The 21,532-nt window shown below is 39.6% G+C and overlaps 1 protein-coding gene across 2 annotated transcripts in view; it reads right to left on the bottom strand.

Annotated features, from left to right (window-relative positions):
• Positions 1-21,532, bottom strand: part of SEC16B (SEC16 homolog B, endoplasmic reticulum export factor) — a 602,132-nt gene that overhangs the window by 149,496 nt on the left and 431,104 nt on the right. For both annotated transcript variants that reach the window (XM_053693298.1, XM_053693299.1), the window contains one exon: positions 21,167-21,249. In XM_053693298.1, the coding sequence (XP_053549273.1) occupies positions 21,167-21,249 (83 nt within the window). The remainder of the gene's footprint in view (positions 1-21,166; positions 21,250-21,532) is intronic.

The raw sequence follows: 21,532 nt of genomic DNA, 5'->3' as shown, positions 1-21,532 counted from the left end.
TTTAAAATAAAACCGTTACTGTCACTTTAAATTTCAAACTGAAAACACTTTATTACTGAATATGTGAAAAAGTATGAAGGAATTGTTCAAAATTCACCAAAATTTCACCACAGTGTCTTAAAGCATTACAAGTATTGCACACCAAATTTCAGATCTTTAACCCTTAAATTAACGGAACCGGAGCCGTTTTTACATTTAACCCCTATACAGTCCCAGCTATATGCTTTGCTGAGACCCAACCAAGCCCAGAGGGGAATACGATACCAAATGATGCCTTCTATAAGCTTTTTCAGTGATTCTTAGCTCCTCACACATGCATCTGCATGCCTTGCTCTCCAAAAACAACTGCGCATTAGTGGCGCGAAAATGAGGCTCTGTCTATAACTAGAAGAGGCCCCCATCTGAAAAAGGTGTCCAACACAGTGCCTGCCGTTTTTCTAAACAATCCCCAAGATTATAATAACCATTAATAGTTAGAATCTGCAAAATATGCCTAGCAAAGCAATCGTTTTAGCCCAGAAAAATGTCTACCAGTTTTTTAAGCCCTTATGAAGACCTTTATTCTTTTATTTAACTAAGAAAATGGCTTACCGGTCCCCATAAGGGGAAATGACAGCCTTCCAGCATTACATAGTCTTGTTAGAAATATGGCCAGTCATACCTTAAGCAGAAAAGTCTGCCAACTGTTTCCCCCAACTGAAGTTACTTCATCTCAACAGTCCTGTGTGGAAACAGCAATCGATTTTAGTAACTTCTGCTAAAATCGTCTTCCTCTTACAAACAGAAATCTTCATCTTTTTTCTGTTTCAGAGTAAATAGTACATACCAGCACTATTTTAAAATAACAAACACTTGATTGAAGAATAAAAACTACATTTAAACACCAAAAAACTCTTAACCATCTCCGTGGAGATGTTGCCTGTGCAACGGCAAAGAGAATGACTGGGGTGGGCGGAGCCTAGGAGGGATCATGTGACCAGCTTTGCTGGGACTCTTTGCCATTTCCTGTTGGGGAAGAGAATATCCCACAAGTAAGGATGACGCCGTGGACCGGACACACCTATGTTGGAGAAATGAAGCATATTTGACAATAGAAGTACATTTGAAAGTTGTTTAAAACTGTATGTTATATCTGAATCATGAAAGAAACATTTGGGGTTTTATGTCCCTTTAAGCATTACAAAAATCTTTAAAGGTACGTGAAATCTAATTTAGATCTTTTCAATTTACTTTGTTTTCTTGGTATGCGTTTTTAAATGCATACCTAGGTAGGTTCTAGAATAAAGCACTATATGGCAGCAGAGTTTAAACTCAAAGTTATAATCAAGCAAGAGTGAAATAAAATACTCCAATATATTAAGTTTAGATGTTAGTTTACCAGCTATGGCTTTGGCAAGGAAGGAAATTATTCCAACAATTCCTCAGTTAGGGAAAATAGTTATTAGACACCATAATTCTTTCATTTTGTTTGTAATGCCCTTTAGTAGGTAGTCAGTATTCAAATATTATGACTAGATTTTGGGGGTATGCAGTAAGTAAACTTTTTACATTAAAATATGTATATATAATAGATAAGAGGCGGCACTCACTGGTCTTTCCAAAGTGTACTTTAATATAACAAAGTGACGTTTCGGGGACACACTCCCCTTGCTAAGGGGAGTGTGTCCCTGAAACGTCACTTTGTTATATTAAAGTACACTTTGGAAAGACCAGTGAGTGCTGCCTCTTATCTATTATATTCAACCGTTGGCACCCTGGCGTTTGCTGTTGTGGTGAGAGTGCTCTTTTTGGCCTAGATTTAGAGTTCGGCGGTAGCCGTGAAAACCAGCGTTAGAGGCTCCTAACGCTGGTTTTAGGCTACCGCCGGTATTTGGAGTCAGTGATTAAAGGGTCTAACGCTCACTTTTCAGCCGCGACTTTTCCATACCGCAGATCCCCTTACGTCAATTGCGTATCCTATCTTTTCAATGGGATCTTCCTAACGCCGGTATTTAGAGTCGTTTCTGAAGTGAGCGTTAGAGCTCAAAACTCAAGCCGCAGGAAAATAGCAGGAGTTAAGAGCTTTCTGGGCTAACGCCGGTTCATAAAGCTCTTAACTACTGTGCTCTAAAGTACACTAACACCCATAAACTACCTATGTACCCCTAAACCGAGGTCCCCCCACATCGCCGCCACTCGATTAAATTTTTTTAACCCCTAATTTGCCGACCGCCACCTACGTTATACTTATGTACCCCTAATCTGCTGCCCCTAACACCGCCGACCCCTATATTATATTTATTAACCCCTAATCTGCCCCCCTCAACGTCGCCAACACCTGCCTACACTTATTAACCCCTAATCTGCCGAGCGGACCTGAGCGCTACTATAATAAAGCAATTAACCCCTAATCCGCCTCACTAACCCTATCATAAATAGTATTAACCCCTAATCTGCCCTCCCTAACATCGCCGACACCTACCTTCAATTATTAACCCCTAATCTGACGACCGGAGCTCATCGCTACTATAATAAATTGATTAACCCCTAAAGCTAAGTCTAACCCTAACACTAACACCCCCCTAACTTAAATATAATTTAAATCTAACAAAATTAATTAACTCTTATTAAATAAATTATTCCTATTTAAAGCTAAATACTTACCTGTAAAATACATCCTAATATAGCTACAATATAAATTATAATTATATTGTAGCTATTTTAGGATTAATATTTATTTTACAGGCAACTTTGTAATTATTTTAACCAGGTACAATAGCTATTAAATAGTTAAGAACTATTTAATAGTTACCTAGTTAAAATAATAACAAAATTACCTGTAAAATAAATCCTAACCTAAGTTATAATTAAACCTAACACTACCCTATCAATAAATTAATTAAATAAACTACCTACAATTACCTACAATTAACCTAACACTACACTATCAATAAATAAATTAAATACAATTGCTACAAATAACTACAATTACATAAACTAACTAAAGTACAAAAAATAAAAAAGAACTAAGTTACAAAAAATAAAAAAATATTTACCAACATTAGAAAAATATTACAACAATTTTAAACTAATTACACCTACTCTAAGCCCCCTAATAAAATAACAAAGACCCCCAAAATAAAAAATTCCCTACCCTATTCTAAATTAATAAATGTAAAAGCTCTTTTACCTTACCAGCCCTGAACAGGGCCCTTTGCGGGGCATGCCCCAAGAAAATCAGCTCTTTTGCCTGTAAAAAAAAACATACAATACCCCCCCCCAACATTACAACCCACCACCCACATACCCCTAATCTAACCCAAACCCCCCTTAAATAAACCTAACACTAAGCAACTGAAGATCTTCCTACCTTGTCTTCACCATCCAGGTATCACCGATCCGTCCTGGCATCCGGTGCTGAAGAGGTCCAGAAGAGGCTCCAAAGTCTTCCTCCTATCCGGTAAGAAGAGGACATCCAGACCGACAAACATCTTCTCCAAGCGGCATCTTCGATCTTCTTCCATCCGGTGCGGAGCGGGTCCATCTTGAAGCAGCCGACGCGGATCCATCCTCTTCTTCCGTTGTCTCCCGACGAATGACGGTTCCTTTAAGGGACGTCATCCAAGATGGCGTCCCTCAAATTCCGATTGGCTGATAGGATTCTATCAGCCAATCGGAATTAAGGTAGGAATATTCTGATTGGCTGATGGAATCAGCCAATCAGAATCAAGTTCAATCCTATTGGCTGATCCAATCAGCCAATCAGATTGAGCTCGCATTCTATTGGCTGTTCCGATCAGCCAATAGAATGCGAGCTCAATCTGATTGGCTGATTGGATCAGCCAATAGGATTGAACTTGATTCTGATTGGCTGATTCCATCAGCCAATCAGAATATTCCTACCTTAATTCCGATTGGCTGATAGAATCCTATCAGCCAATCGGAATTCGAGGGACGCCATCTTGGATGACGTCCCTTAAAGGAACCGTCATTCGTCGGGAGACAACGGAAGAAGAGGATGGATCCGCGTCGGCTGCTTCAAGATGGACCCGCTCCGCACCGGATGGAAGAAGATCGAAGATGCCGCTTGGAGAAGATGTTTGCCGGTCCGGATGTCCTCTTCTTACCGGATAGGAGGAAGACTTTGGAGCCTCTTCTGGACCTCTTCAGCACCGGATGCCAGGACGGATCGGTGATACCTGGATGGTGAAGACAAGGTAGGAAGATCTTCAGGGGCTTAGTGTTAGGTTTATTTAAGGGGGGTTTGGGTTAGATTAGGGGTATGTGGGTGGTGGGTTGTAATGTTGGGGGGGGGGGTATTGTATGTTTTTTTTTACAGGCAAAAGAGCTGATTTTCTTGGGGCATGCCCCGCAAAGGGCCCTGTTCAGGGCTGGTAAGGTAAAAGAGCTTTTACATTTATTAATTTAGAATAGGGTAGGGAATTTTTTATTTTGGGGGTCTTTGTTATTTTATTAGGGGGCTTAGAGTAGGTGTAATTAGTTTAAAATTGTTGTAATATTTTTCTAATGTTGGTAAATATTTTTTTTTTTTTGTAACTTAGTTCTTTTTTATTTTTTGTACTTTAGTTAGTTTATGTAATTGTAGTTATTTGTAGCAATTGTATTTAATTTATTTATTGATAGTGTAGTGTTAGGTTAATTGTAGGTAATTGTAGGTAGTTTATTTAATTAATTTATTGATAGGGTAGTGTTAGGTTTAATTATAACTTAGGTTAGGATTTATTTTACAGGTAATTTTGTTATTATTTTAACTAGGTAACTATTAAATAGTTCTTAACTATTTAATAGCTATTGTACCTGGTTAAAATAATTACAAAGTTGCCTGTAAAATAAATATTAATCCTAAAATAGCTACAATATAATTATAATTTATATTGTAGCTATATTAGGATGTATTTTACAGGTAAGTATTTAGCTTTAAATAGGAATAATTTATTTAATAAGAGTTAATTAATTTCGTTAGATTTAAATTATATTTAAGTTAGGGGGGTGTTAGTGTTAGGGTTAGACTTAGCTTTAGGGGTTAATCCATTTATTATAGTAGCGATGAGCTCCGGTCGTCAGATTAGGGGTTAATAATTGAAGGTAGGTGTCGGCGATGTTAGGGAGGGCAGATTAGGGGTTAATACTATTTATGATAGGGTTAGTGAGGCGGATTAGGGGTTAATTACTTTATTATAGTAGCGCTCAGGTCCGCTCGGCAGATTAGGGGTTAATAAGTGTAGGCAGGTGTCGGCGACGTTGAGGGGGCAGATTAGGGGTTAATAAATATAATATAGGGGTCGGCGGTGTTAGGGGCAGCAGATTAGGGGTACATAGGGATAATGTAAATTGCGGCGGTTTACGGAGCGGCAGATTAGGGGTTAATAATATAATGCAGGGGTCAGCAATAGCGGGGGCGGCAGATTAGGGGTTAATAAGTGTAAGGTTAGGGGTGTTTAGACTCGGGGTACATGTTAGGGTGTTAGGTGCAGACGTAGGAAGTGTTTCCCCATAGGAAACAATGGGGCTGCGTTAGGAGCTGAACGCTGCTTTTTTGCAGGTGTTAGGTTTTTTTTCAGCTCAAACAGCCCCATTGTTTCCTATGGGAGAATCGTGCACGAGCACGTTTTTGAGGCTGGCCGCGTCCGTAAGCAACTCTGGTATCAAGAGTTGCATTTGCGGTAAAAATGCTCTACGCTCCTTTTTTGGAGCCTAACGCAGCATTTTTTTGAACTCTCGATACCAGAGTTAATTTTATGGTGCGGCCAGAAAAAAGCCCGCGGAGCGTTAACAGCCCATCTACCGCCAAACTCCAAATCTAGGCCTTAATTTATATATATATATATATATATATATATATATATATATATATATATATATATATATATATATATATATATATATATATACACACACACATATATATATATGTGTATGTGTGTTTCAATTAAAAGGACATGAAAAAAAAATTCCTTCATAATTCAGATAGAGAATACAATTTTAAACAACTTTCCAATTTACTTCTATTATCTAATTTGCTTAGTTCTATTGGTATCCTTTGTTGAAAAGCATGCAGTGCATTGTTCTTCCTTCAACAAAAGATACCAAGAAAATTAAGCAAAACTGATAATAGAAGTAAATTGGAAAGTTGTTTAAAAATGTATTCTCTATCTGAATACTAAAAGAAAAAATTAGGGTTTCAAGTCCCTTTAAGAAAACTCTATATGAGTGACATTTTTTTTTTCTTCTTATATACGCAGATAATTTAGCATAAAGGAGAAAAACAAATCATATTTGTTTGACAGAAAGAGAACAGCCACATTTAAATTCTATTTTTACTTTTTTTTTTTTTACTGGAAGTGACAGTTAAGGGGATGAAGTCATTGAAGTAAGGAGTTCTACCATTATACCATGAATCAGTTTGTAGCAAAATGTTCTCTATATCCATAAATCAATCCTTAAAAAAACAAAACGTTATCAAATCCCACAATTCCTTGTAACCTCTTCTTGCATTTATGCATCAAATACCTGCTGGAAAAAACATTCTGCACATTACCGGTTCCCAATAAATGTCAGACGAATTTGAATATAGATCTCATTTTTTATTCGTTCCCTGTAATTCTGTCTATCACCTGCGCTGGATGTGGCTTGTTTCATAAATTATAATTTTTTTGTTTAATAACCTTGTTTTATTGGTTTCTTGTGGCTTTTTACTGCGTTAATTTGTCAGTAACAAGCCTTCCCCATTGGTAGTCCAATTTATCATCAACTGACAACCTAGTCTGGCTCTCTTCACAAAGTCCTTTTTTTTTTATAGTTTACGGTTTCACGCATGCTCAGTTTCCATTTTAATAATCACAAATCTGTCATTCATAGTTTCATAACTTAAAAATAGTTAAAGGAATAGGAAAGTCAAAATTAAACTTGCCTGATTCAGATAGAGCAGGTCATTTTAGGACACTTTTAAATTCACTTCTATTTATTAAATGTGCTTTGTTCTCTTGGCATCCTTTGTTGAAAATTAATTCGCATATTTCTTATATTTTCTTGTCTTTCTTAGAGACAAATGTGTGCAGGCACCAATCAGCAGCAGCTAGTGGGAGCTGCTGCTGATTGGTGCCTGCACACATTTGTCTCTTGTGATTGGCTAACTAGATGTGTTCAGCTAGCTGCCAGTAGTGAAATGCTGTTCTTTCAGCAAAGGATAACAAGAGAACAAATAAAATGTGATAATAGAAGCAAATTGGAAAGTTGTTTAAAATTGTATGTTCTATCCAAATCATGAAAGAAAATGTTGGGGTTTCCTATCCATTTAAAGGGATAAAAATGTCAAAAAATAAAATGTGCATTTTAATTTGAAATAGAAGCATTTTAGCAATATTGTTCCATTAGCAAAAATGCTTCTAGTAAAAGTTATTAATTTTTTTAACGGCATACGCACATATGCTATGAGGCCCCGTGCACCAGCATTCAAACAACACACGTTCTCAGAGAGCTGGCAGTGGTGTGCATTGTGTCAGCGAAGACAATTTGTCATACAAGCAACTGCTGTCACTTTGAGGAGGTGTGGTGCTTTAAAGGGACACTGAACCCAATTTTTTTCTTTCGTGATTCAGATAGAGCATTCGATTTTAAACAACTTTCTAATTTACTCCTATTATCATTTTTTCTTCGTTCTCTTGCTTTCTTTATTTGAAAATGAAGGCATCTAAGCTATTTTTTTGGTTCAGAACCATGGAAAACACTTGTTTATTGGTGGGTGAATTTATCCACCAATCAGCAAGAACAACACAGTGTGCTCACCAAAAATGGGCCGGCATCTAAACTTATATTCTTGCATTTCAAATAAAGATACCAAGAGAATGAAAATAAAATTAAATGAAAGTAAATTTGAAAGTTGCTTAAAATTGCATGCTCTATCTAAATCACAATAGAAAAAATTTGGGTTCAGTGTCCCTTTAATGCTAATGCTAATCGTGGGCCCTCACAGCATATGTGCGTATGCTGCTGAAAACCGGTAATAACTTTTAATAGAAGCATTTTTGCTGAAGGAAGGAAGTATATCGCAGAACTGCTATTTAAAATTGAAATACAACCATGAATGTTTCAATTTTGACATTTTTTATTCCTTTAACCAGTAAAATGTATACACTGTGAAACATGCAGAAATAAATATGAATATTTGAATGTTAGCTGATTACTGCAAGGAAGTGTTTTCAGGTTGTTTAACATCTTAATTATACATTACAAAAAATATATATGAAAGGGCTAATGGCACATCTTGAATTGATATTATTAATAAACTGAAAAATACTATTCAAATATATATCAGTCACAAATATTGAATCAAAGTGCAAAATGCTATTTTGAATGTTTTGACGTGGTTACCTATTTAGAATACAGAAAACACAGATGTTTCAGAAATACTGCATTTGAAAAACAAGTAGATCAAGTAACTGAAACAACTAGGTTTCTAATGGACTGAAATGACAATGAATAAAATGCCAAACAATAAAAGAAGTTCAATTCAGTTTTCTAATAACAAATTCTAATAATGGATTAAAATAGGTTCAAGGGTTATTTCAATTATTGCAATTATTTTATATCCAGTATACATATCCTTTTCTACATTAATAAAATCCGTAACTGTGTTTGCACCTGGTATAGTTACTGGAAAATAATTTGCTTTATATTATATGTATGTCAAAAGAAAGAAGTATGCATTGTCTATGGGACCTCAACTCATAGGAGCCGATTTATGAAAGTGTGAATGGACATGATCCGCTGTAGCGATCATGTCCACCGCACATCGATAAATGCATACGCTGTCGGCATTTATCATTGCACAAGCATTTCACTAGAAATGCTTGTGCAATGCCGCCCTGTGCAGATTCGTGGACAATAGGCCGCTAGCAGGGGGTGTCAATCAACCCGATCGTATGCGATCGGGCGGATTGCTGTCCGCCGCCTCAGAGGTAGCGGACAAGTTAAGGAGCGGCGGTCTTAAGACCGCTGCTTCTTATCTCCTGTTTTCGGCGCTGAAACAGGTGTATACGGCCCCATTCGGGCCGTGATAAAGCGGCCCCATAACCTTTTAAACACAAGTCAAGTAATATATCCTGGTAACAACAGTCTTGAACCTTTTAAAAAACCATTCACATATATAATTATTATTTAGGGGCTAATGTGTGTTAAGTGCCATCTAAATACAAATAGCCATTTTTTTTTTTTTAGAATTTCTTATGCCTACAATAGAACATAAAGGCCTAGATTTGGAGTTCGGCGGTAGCCGTCAAAACCAGCGTTAGAGGCTCCTAACGCTGGTTTTGGCCGCCCGCTGGTATTTGGAGTCAGTGATTAAAGGGTCTAACGCTCACTTTTCAGCCGCGACTTTTCCATACTGCAGATCCCCCTACGCCATTTGCGTATCCTATCTTTTCAATGGGATCTTTCTAACTCCGGTATTTAGAGTCGTTTCTGAAGTGAGCGTTAGACATCTAACGACAAAATTCCAGCCGCCTGAAAATAGCAGGAGTTAAGAGCTTTCTGGCTAACGCCGGTTCATAAAGCTCTTAACTACTGTACCCTAAAGTACACTAACACCCATAAACTACCTATGTACCCCTAAACCGAGCTCCCCCCACATCGCCGCCACTCGATTAAAATTTTTAACCCCTAATCTGCCGACCGCCACCTACGTTATACTTATGTACCCCTAATCTGCTGCCCCTAACCCCGCCGACCCCTGTATTACATTTATTAACCCCTAACCTGCCCCCCACAACGTCGCCGCCAGCTACTTAAAATAATTAACCCCTAATCTTCCGACCGCAAAGCGCCGCCACCTACGTTATCCTTATGTACCCCTAATCTGCTACCCCTAACACCGCCGACCCCTATATTATATTTATTAACCCCTAATCTGTCCCCCTCAACGTCGCCGACACCTGCCTACACGTATTAACCCCTAATCTGCCGAGCGGACCTGAGCGCTACTATAATAAAGTTATTAACCCCTAACCCGCCTCACTAACCCTATAATAAATAGTATTAACCCCCTAATCTGCCCTCCCTAACATCGCCGACACCTAACTTCAATTATTAACCCCTAATCTGACGACCGGAGCTCACCGCTATTCTAATAAATTGATTAACCCCTAAAGCTAAGTCTAACCCTAAGACTAACACCCCCCTAACTTAAATATAATTTACATCTAACGAAATAAATTAACTCTTATTAAATAAATTATTCCTATTTAAAGATAAATACTTACCTGTAAAATAAATCCTAATATAGCTACAATATAAATTATAATTATATTATAGCTATTTTAGGATTAATATTTATTTTACAGGCAACTTGGTATTTATTTTAACTAGGTACAATAGCTATTAAATAGTTAATAACTATTTAATAGTTACCTAGTTAAAATAATAACAAATTTACCTGTAAAATAAATCCTAACCTAAGATATAATTAAACCTAACACTACCCTATCAATAAAATAATTAAATAAACTACCTACAATTACCTACAATTAACCTAACACTAGACTATCAATAAATTAATTAAACACAATTGCTACAAATAAATACAATTAAATAAACTAGCTAAAGTACAAAAAATAAAAAAGAACTAAGTTACAAAAAATAAAAAAATATTTACAAACATAAGAAAAATATTACAACAATTTTAAACTAATTACACCTACTCTAAGCCCCCTAATAAAATAACAAAGCCCCCCAAAATAAAAAATTCCCTACCCTATTCTAAATTAAAAAAGTTACAAGCTCTTTTACCTTACCAGCCCTGAACAGGGCCCTTTGCGGGGCATGCCCCAAGAATTTCAGCTCTTTTGCCTGTAAAAGAATAAATACAATACCCCCCCCCCCAACATTACAACCCACCACCCACATACCCCTAATCTAACCGAAACCCCCCTTAAATAAACCTAACACTAAGCCCCTGAAGATCTTCCTACCTTGTCTTCACCATACCAGGTTCACCGATCCGTCCTGGCTCCAACATCTTCATCCAACCCAAGCGGGGGTTGGCGATCCATCATCCGGTGCTGAAGAGGTCCAGAAGAGGCTCCAAAGTCTTCCTCCTATCCGGCAAGAAGAGGACATCCGGACCGGCAAACATCTTCTCCAAGCGGCATCTTCGATCTTCTTCCATCCGGTGCGGAGCGGGTCCATCTTGAAGCAGGCGACGCGGATCCATCCTCTTCTTCCGTTGTCTCCCGATTAATGACGGTTCCTTTAAGGGATGTCATCCAAGATGGCGTCCCTCGAATTCCGATTGGCTGATAGGATTCTATCAGCCAATCGGAATTAAGGTAGGAATTTTCTGATTGGCTGATGGAATCAGCCAATCAGAATCAAGTTCAATCCGATTGGCTGATCCAATCAGCCAATCAGATTGAGCTCGCATTCTATTGGCTGTTCCGATCAGCCAATAGAATGCGAGCTAAATCTGATTGGCTGATTCCATCAGCCAATCAGAAAATTCCTACCTTAACTCCGATTGGCTGATAGAATCCTATCAGCCAATCGGAATTCGAGGGACGCCATCTTGGATGACGTCCCTTAAAGGAACCGTCATTAGTCGGGAGACAACGGAAGAAGGGGATGGATCCGCGTCGCCTGCTTCAAGATGGACCCGCTCCGCACCGGATGGAAGAAGATCGAAGATGCCGCTTGGAGAAGATGTTTGCCGGTCCGGATGTCCTCTTCTTGCCGGATAGGAGGAAGACTTTGGAGCCTCTTCTGGACCTCTTCAGCACCGGATGATGGATCGCCAACCCCCGCTTGGGTTGGATGAAGATGTTGGAGCCAGGACGGATCGGTGAACCTGGTATGGTGAAGACAAGGTAGGAAGATCTTCAGGGGCTTAGTGTTAGGTTTATTTAAGGGGGGTTTGGGTTAGATTAGGGGTATGTGGGTGGTGGGTTGTAATGTTGGGGGGGGGTATTGTATTTATTCTTTTACAGGCAAAAGAGCTGAAATTCTTGGGGCATGCCCCGCAAAGGGCCCTGTTCAGGGCTGGTAAGGTAAAAGAGCTTGTAACTTTTTTAATTTAGAATAGGGTAGGGAATTTTTTATTTTGGGGGGCTTTGTTATTTTATTAGGGGGCTTAGAGTAGGTGTAACTAGTTTAAAATTGTTGTAATATTTTTCTTATGTTTGTAAATATTTTTTTATTTTTTGTAACTTAGTTCTTTTTTATTTTTTGTACTTTAGCTAGTTTATGTAATTGTAGTTATTTGTAGGAATTGTGTTTAATTAATTTATTGATAGTGTAGTGTTAGGTTAATTGTAGGTAATTGTAGGTAGTTTATTTAATTATTTTATTGATAGGGTAGTGTTAGGTTTAATTATATCTTAGGTTAGGATTTATTTTACAGGTAAATTTGTTATTATTTTAACTAGGTAACTATTAAATAGTTCTTAACTATTTAATAGCTATTGTACCTGGTTAAAATAATTACAAAGTTGCCTGTCAAATAAATATTAATCCTAAAATAGCTACAATGTAATTATAATTTATATTGTAGCTATATTAGGATTTATTTTACAGGTAAGTATTTATCTTTAAATAGGAATAATTTATTTAATAAGAGTTAATTAATTTCGTTAGATGTAAATTATATTTAAGTTATGGGGGTGTTAGTGTTAGACTTAGCGTTAGGGGTTAATACATTTATTAGAATAGCGGTGAGCTCCGCTCGGAAGATTAGGGGTTAATAATTGAAGGTAGGTGTCGGCGATGTTAGGGAGGGCAGATTAGGGGTTAATACTATTTATGATAGGGTTAGTGAGGCGGATTAGGGGTTAATAACTTTATTATAGTAGCGCTCAGGTCCGCTCGGCAGATTAGGGGTTAATAAGTGTAGGCAGGTGTCGGCGACGTTGAGGGGGGCAGATTAGGGGTTAATAAATATAATATAGGGGTCGGCGATGTTAGGGCAGCAGATTAGGGGTACATAGGGATAACGTAGGTTGCGGCGGTTTACGGAGCGGCAGATTAGGGGTTAAAAATAATATGCAGGGGTCAGCGATAGCGGGGGCGGCAGATTAGGGGTTAATAAGTGTAAGGTTAGGGGTGTTTAGACTCGGGGTACATGTTAGAGTGTTAGGTGCAGACGTAGGAAGTGTTTCCCCATAGGAAACAATGGGGCTGCGTTAGGAGCTGAACGCTGCTTTTTTGCAGGTGTTAGGTTTTTTTTCAGCTCAAACAGTCCCATTGTTTCCTATGGGGGAATCGTGCACGAGCACGTTTTTGAGGCTGGCCGCGTCCGTAAGCAACTCTGGTATCGAGAGTTGCATTTGCGGTAAAAATGCTCTACGCTCCTTTTTTGGAGCCTAACGCAGCATTTGTTTGAACTCTCGATACCAGAGTTAATTTTATGGTGCGGCCAGAAAAAAGCCCGCGGAGCGTTAACAGCCCTTTTACCGCCAAACTCCAAATCTAGGCCAAAGTTTTTTAAAATATTAATTTCAGTGAGGAAAAAAAATCGGTTTTGAATAATTCTTAAATGTATCTTCCATGAGGGCCTATAAAGAAACTGCACCTAGTTTTAATTTATCCAGTAAAGCTGAAATGTCCAATGCAAAGAAAATTTGAAATGGTTTAATCAGCATTAATATTTAATTCAAAATTACTAAAAAAAAAATATGAAATAATTTAAAACCTGTAAAAGCAAAATTAATATAGAAATGGGTGACTATGTCATTGTATCAATGTTAATGGCATATGAAACCCAAATGTTTTTTTTTTCATGAGTCAGAGCATGCAATTTTAAGCAACTTTCTAGTTTACTCCTATTATTAATTTTTCTTCGTATCATTTGAAAAGCAGGAAAGAAAGCTAAAGAGCCGGACCATTTTAGGTTCAGCACTTGGGTAGCGCTTGCTGATTGATGGTAAATGTAGCCACCAATCAGCAAGCGCTATTCAGGGTGCTGAACCAAAAAGGGCCAGCTCCTAATCTTTTCGTTCCTGCTTTTCAAATAAAGATACCAATAAAACAAAGAAAATTTGATAAAAGGAGTAATTTAGAAAGTTGCATGCTCTATTCGAATCATGAAAGAAAAAAATTTGGGTTCAGTGTCCCTTTAAAATGAGAATGTGGTAGGTTATAGGGATTTATCTATCGTTTGTGGTAAAAACATAAAATGATGCTTACCAGATAATTTCCTTTCCTTCTGTATAGGAAGAGTACACAGCTGCATTCCTTACTTGTGGGAATACTGAACCTGGCCACCAGGAGGAGGGCAGACACCCCCCAGCCAAAGGCTTAAATAACTCCCCCACTTCCTCATAACCCCAGTCATTCTGCAGAGGGAACAAGGAACAGTAGGAAAAATATCAGGGTGAAAAAGGTGCCAGAAGATTGAATTTAAATTTAGGGCCGCCCATCTGAGAACCTGGCCGAGAGCTGTGGACTCTTACTATATAGAAGGAAAGGAAATTATTTGGTAAGCATAATTTATGTTTTCCTTCTTAATATGGGAAGAGTCCACAGCTGCATTCTTTACTTGTGGGAAACATATACCAAAGCTCTAGAGTACACGAAATGCTAACAGGAGGGAAAAAATAGAGGCGGACCCTAATCTGAGGGCACCACAGACTGCAAAACCTTTCTCCCGAAGGTTGCTTCAGCAGAAGCAAAACATCAAAATTTTAAAATTTAGAAAAAGTATGTAAGGAGGACCAGATAACCACCTTACAGATCTGATCCATAGAGGACTCATTTTTGAAGGCCCAAGAGGAAAACACAGCTCTCGTAGAATAAGCCGTAATCCTCAGAGGAGGCTTATGTCCCTCTGGCTCTATGCTAAACGGATGACACTCCTCAGCCAAAAAGATAAGGAAGTCAAAGAGGCCCTTTGACCCCTACGCTTCCCGGAAAAGAGAACAAACAGAGAAAGAAGTTTGTCTAAATTCCTTCGTGGCATGAAGATAGAACTTCAAGGCACAAAACACATCCAGAATTACGTTGTAAACATTCCTTCGATGAGGAAGGATTAGGACATAAGACATAAGAAAGGAACCACAATCTCTTGATTGATGTTGCGAATTGACATAACCTTAGGAAAAAACCTAACTTGGTTCGTAGAACACAATCTCTTGATTGATGTTGCGAATTGACATAACCTTAGGAAAAAACCTAACTTGGTTCGTAGAACAGCCTTATCAGCATGGAAAGTCAGATAAGGAGGGATGCATTGCAAGGCAGCAATCACAGATTCTTTGAACGCAGAAGCAATAGCCAATAGAAAAGGAACCTTCCAAGACAACAATTTAATGTCTACTTCATGCATAGGCTCCAACGGAGCCCGTTGCAAAACTTTAAGAACAAGATTTTAACTCCAAGGAGGAGCATTAGATCTAAACACAGGCCTGATCCTAGCAGAGCCTTAACAAATGACTGCATATCTGGAAGCTCAGCGAACCTCTTGTACAGTAACACAGACAGTGCCGAAATCTGTCCCTTCAGGGGACTTGCAGAAAAGCCCTTCTCCAGTTCATCCTGGAGAACAGAATAAGTAGGTCCTCAACACCTTATGATAGATGCGACAAGCAACCAGCTTATGAGCTTGAATGAGAGTAAAAATAACTCTCTCAGAAAACCCTCTCTTCTCCCTCAGAGAATCTAGACATTGATGAACAAAGAGACCTTGGTCAGCAGATCCCTGTGACAAGGTAACTTCCGCGGAGGAGATGATGACATCCCCACTATATCCGTGAACCATATCCTTCGCAACCAAGACGGAGCAATCACTGACGCTAGCTTGATTCCAGCCACTACACTAGGAAGTAGTGGTAACGGCTGGAAAAGATAACTTGGATTGAACCTCCAAGGCACCGCTAATGCATCTGTTAGCTCCGCCTGAGGATCCCTGTACCTTGACCCATATCTGGGTAGCTTGGTATTGAGACATCATAAGATCTTCCTTTTGCAAATCTCCGCAAACACTAGGGATGGAGAGACCATTCCCCCAGATGAAAGGATTGTCTGCTGAGGAAATCCACTCCTCAGTTGTCCACAACCAGAATGGGGATTGCTGACAGCGAACAAATGTGGGTCTCCGCCCATTAGAGAATCCAAGATACTTCCCTCATAGCTAGGGAGCTTCTTGTTCCCCCCTGATGGATGATGTAAGCCACCGAGGTTATATTGTCTGATTGGAATCTGATAAACTGGGACAGACCCAGCAGAGGCCAAGCCTTCAGAGCATTGTATATTGCCCGAAGAGCCAAAATGAGATCGGGAGGGAGTTTTGCTCCAAAGGCCCTGTGCATTCCTGGCACCCCAAACAGCTCCCCATCCTGAAAGACTCGCAACCGTAGTCACAATCACCCAGAATGGTCTTAAGATGGACGTCCCTCGGGACAAGTGGTCTTGTCTGTTGAGACAGATCCAAATGATCGCCCGTTACACTGCTTCAGCATGCGCAGTTGCAACAGTCTGAGGTGAAACCTGGCAAAGGAAATGATGTCCATGTTGGACACCATGAGACCAATCACCTCCATACACCGAGCCACAGATGGCCTTAAGAAGGTCTGGAGGGCAAGATATGTTGAGGCTAGCTTGCAACCTCTCTGGTCTGTTAAAAATATTCTGATTCTATTATACTACCCGTGAATTCTACCCTGGTACTTGATACAAGAGAACTCTCTCTATATTTATCTTCCATCCATGGGAAACCAAAAAGAAAGAGGAGAGATTTCAAATTGTCCACTCTTCGAAAAATTCCTTGGAGCCGTAGCTAGACCAAACGGAAGTGCAATAAACTGGAAGTGCTGGTCCAGGAACGCAAACCTTAGGAACTGGAAATGATCCTTGAGGATTGGTACGTGAATGGAACATCCTTCAGATCTATCGTGGTCATGAACTGCCCTTCTCGAGGGGAAGAATGGACCTTATTGTCTCCATCTTGAACGAGGGGACATTTAAAAACTTGTTTAAGCACTTTAGGTCCAGAATCAGATGGAAAGTTCCCTCCTTCTGTGGGACCAAGAAAAGGATTGAATAGTATCCCAAACCTCTCACTGCGATAGGCACCGGGACAATAACTCCTAAGAGGACAGATCCAGTACGCACCCCAAAAAAGGCTTCCCTCCTTTCTGGTCAGGAAGACAGGAGAGAGAGAAGGAATCTGCCCTTGGGTGGCTGAGAATTGAAACCTATCTTGTAACCCTTAGCTATGACCTCCAGGACCCATGGATCCTGCACATCCCTGAACCAAGCGACTGAAAAGAGCAACAGTCTGCCCCCTACACAATCCAGAAGAGGACCGGGAATCGCCCATTCATGCCGGCTGTGCTTGGATTTATTCCAGGACGAAGCCGGCTTCCAAGAGCTCTTGTTTTGCTCTGGCTTAGTGGAGGCATGCTGACATGAGCTTTATCAGAATGAAAACTGTCCCTTAGACTAGTTCATATTCTCTTGCGATAGGAGGGCACCCTTGCCCCTGTGACCGTGGAGATAATTGAGTACAGGCCTGGATCAAACAAAATAATTCCCTTAAAGGGGAGGGAAAGAAGTCTAGACTTACAATTCATATACGAAGACCATGACTTCAGTCAGAGCCCGATGGGCCTGAACAGAAAAAGCTGAAGCCGTAGCATTTAGGTGAATAATCTGCTTATTAGCATCACAGATAAAAGAATTAGCAACCCTCAAGGCCTTAAATCTTTCCTGAATAGCGTTGAGGGGACCCTCCCCCTCAATCAAATCTCATAAGGAGTCACACCAGTAGGTAGCTGCTCCAGCAACCGCGGCAAGAGCCGCCGCCGGTTGAAACAAGTATCCTGTATGTTGAAACATCTTTCTTAAAACGGTCTCCATCTATTATCCATGGGCTCTTTAAACGAAGAGCTATCCTTAAGCGGGATAGTAGTACGTTTAGCAAGGAAGAAGATAGTGCCATCCCTTTTAGGGACGGAACCTCACAACTCCATTGAGAGTCCAGGATTGGGAACAAGTTGTTAAAGGGAGATTGGGGAAAAAGGAATCCAATCCTGTCCCATTCATTCTTAATAATGTTTGCCATCTAACAGAAGCAGGGAAGGATAAGGTACCACCCTGTCCTCAAACTCTATACAATTTAGGAATCAAAGGTTCATTAGGCAATTTGGCCTCTGGAACCTCTGAATTCGCCAAAAACTTCCTTTAGAAGAAATGCAAATTCCTAAAACATCTGGTTCTTTCGCAGCCGGAGGTTTAGAGGCAGCAGACTCTGACCCAGAATGTTCATACTCTGAAGTCTCAGAAAGAACTTCATCCTCGGATAACCCTATCAGTTAAATCCAATAAATTATCTGATGTACTCTGGGAAGGAGTGCAATAGGTAACTTTTCGCTTGCGCATAGCAGGGTGAGGTAAAGCATTAAAGGCCGCAGACACTGCCGTCTGAACTGCGCAGTAACGTCACATGGTGCAGAATGCAGGACTGTCCCTGCTAAGAGAAAAAGTGCACCAAGCTTGTAAGCTGCACAGCTCTCAAAGTGAAAGTGAAACCTGTATATTCCATAACAGCCTATGAGCCCATAACATCTCAGACATAAAAGCAGCATAAAATCAAATAAACATATAAGATTATTCCCCACTGTTCAATAATCCCCCTCAGGAGATATTAACCCTTGATTCTATACAGTTAAAAGAAGTCAAACTTAGGGTTGCCAGGTGTCCGGTATTTGACAGGACAGTCCGGTATTTCTGTTTCCTGTCCAGTAAAATCTTTAAAAAAAAATGGACATATTTAAATGTTACTGTCAGCACAAGTGAGTGAGACACTGACACCATATTTGCCGGTGCCGCTGTTGTAAACAACAAAAAAGTGTTGTGAATTCCTCCCCTCTTGGCAGTCATGTTGCTGGGAATGTCTTATAAACCTAATGTGAACGAGCAGATACCCAGCGTCACCCCTGAGGCACAGGGCAAGTGTGGGGGAACAAGTTTGTCTGGGGAGCTAGAAGAGGTGGGCCCGTGCGATGTGAGGGTAGGATGATAAAGATACCTGGGGAGAGAAGCTAGACTTATTGTACTAGTCGGCGGGGTAATAAGGTCCCATCCTGTCACTTATAGTGATCTGTGGAGGGACAGGAATAGGCCTGCCGCCTGAAAGTACTGCAACCAAACTTAAAGTGGTTAAGAGGTGACTAGTAGTGGCGGGGACATGACGGGCGTTGCGGAGAAGGATCAGCAGGATTGTAAGAAGCCCTTTGATCAAGTCCGATTCAGCGCCTCCATGATTGGCTCCCCAGGGCTGCTGATTGATCTGGATCAGTGAGACAATACAGAGACCTCTGCTGGCAGCTGCTAGAATTGCAGGGCGCTGCTTTTATGGGATAGGGGAACATTGGACTTACCCATAATAGTATTCTCACCGCCATTACTAAATCTAATGGTTAATTATTGCCGTATTACTAGGCATCTTTTCTTCTAAATATTACAATTAACATAATTGTAATAATTAGATTATATTCTGCTTATGATACAAATACATTATTGCTCAATTTTTAAAATATGGCTAATGTTTTCATTTTAATAAATTTATCTCTTTGCCAAATTTATATTTCTGACATATGTTTAGGTGTGTGTATGTAGAAAGGATGAAAACTGGCATAACTAAGAGATAGTTGTTACATCTATTGCAATATTCAACCCCCAAAATAAAAAAAATAAAAAGTCTGTACCTATTTATAAAAGTATCTATGTATCTCATTGTATCTATCTGTTTAGTGATTAGAACATTTTGCACATGTTTGATATATTATCAAGTTACACATCATTGATATGTGTGTTTTTATTGGTAGTTGGACAACCATTTTATTTAGGCGTCAAAAAGAAACAAATCTATGAAATTTCCACTTATTTACATTCTTACAGATAACCAGTTCAATCTATTCATATAGGTTCTGTTATCATTATGTTTTTTTCTACAGATTTATTTATTTACCACATTGATTTGTGTCATTGTCCCTGTGTATCTGGCACATTTACATGCATTGCCACTTACAACTAGCAATCTATATGATTATATTATGTTTTTTTGTGTGTAACACATGTGGTAAACACAGCTTCACTACTCACACATATTTATTTGACCAAGGAAATTATATATATATTATTTATTTATTTATTTTTTCCCAGTAAATTTCACATCAAACAAATACCGCCCCCCCCCCCCCCAGTTTTTTCTTGGGTGTCCGGTATTTTTGTGGAGGACACCTGGCAACCCTAGTCACACTGTGACCCTGTCTTCTTGCGTTATCATACATGTATAAAAAATCAAACGCTCTTACCAGACTCTATGCCGTGGAACAGTAACACGGTCCTTCAAGTTTGACAGATAGTAGCGTTGCTTCTGACATGGACTTGAGTGAAGAAAGCAGGCAGCGAAACTCGTCAACGCTGATTGCTTATTGAGCTGTTAATGAGTCGGGATGTTTTCGCAGGAAGACTCTCCCTGCATCTCCGAACTCTAACTTTCATCCATGCTCTCACTGAGAGGCTGACAGTCCCATCTCGAAGATTACTACCCTCCATAAGAGACTACTCCGAAATCTTCTAACACTTCTCTGCCAACCTCCTGTGATGAAAGGCAAAGAATGACTGGGGTTCTGAGGAAGTGGGGGAGGTATTTAAGCCTTTGGCTGGGGTGTCTTTGCCTCCTCCTGGTGGCCAGGTTCAGTATTCCCAAAAGTTAGGAATGCAGCTGTGTACTCTTTCCATATTAAAAAGGAAATTACCATAAGAACAAATTGTGTTGCAGAACTGAAAAAAACATTTTTTTTTACATTTTTTCAATGAATTTTTTTTGGGTTTGCACATGAATAGCTTACCCAGATCTCCTAACTGTCCCTATCTGAGAGTGACAGTCTCTCATTCTGAGCTGTGTCCTGCTGTCCCTCTAAGACAGCCATATAAACCGACTTGTAGAATTTGCCATAGATCTGCCCACAAACGGTCCAGACACACCCACAAACTGCCCTGACACAACCACAAACTTCCAAGACACGCCCACTTACCACTCAAAAATGCCCATAATCTCACCCACTATCCGCTCATGACCCGCCCTTTCTGAGACAGCCACACCCACAAAATGATGATGGCCCTCCTCAACCTCCTGAATCCCTAGCTCCTAGCCACAAACGTTGGGAGGTTTGCTTACCTTTGAATGGTCAGTGTTGCCAAAGCTTGTTATGGGATAGGGCTCTGTGGACCCTTCCATCAAGGTGCATTCTGGTGGAGGACCTGTAGAGATGATTAAAGGAGAGAAATCAGGACTTTGTGTTTATTGACAGACAATGAAAAAAAGCACATCCTAATCTATGGTTGTACGTCACCAGTGGCCTTCTGAGTATAAGTGTATTGTAAACGTGTATGAATGGAGCTTTCAGTTTTATCAACAGTGGGATGTGTGTGAGAAACGTTATCACTTTGGCAGTGCTGTTAAAAGAACCATTCATACAAATATTGAGGCAAATATTGTTCTAATGGTATTTAAAATGCACAACTGTGCATTTAGATGAACTAT

This window comes from Bombina bombina, chromosome 10, assembly GCF_027579735.1.
Source record: "Bombina bombina isolate aBomBom1 chromosome 10, aBomBom1.pri, whole genome shotgun sequence".
NCBI classification, from domain to species: Eukaryota; Metazoa; Chordata; class Amphibia; order Anura; family Bombinatoridae; genus Bombina; species Bombina bombina.
The sequence above is the reverse complement of the archived record's forward strand: the minus strand, read 5'-3'. Positions and strand labels throughout refer to the sequence as shown.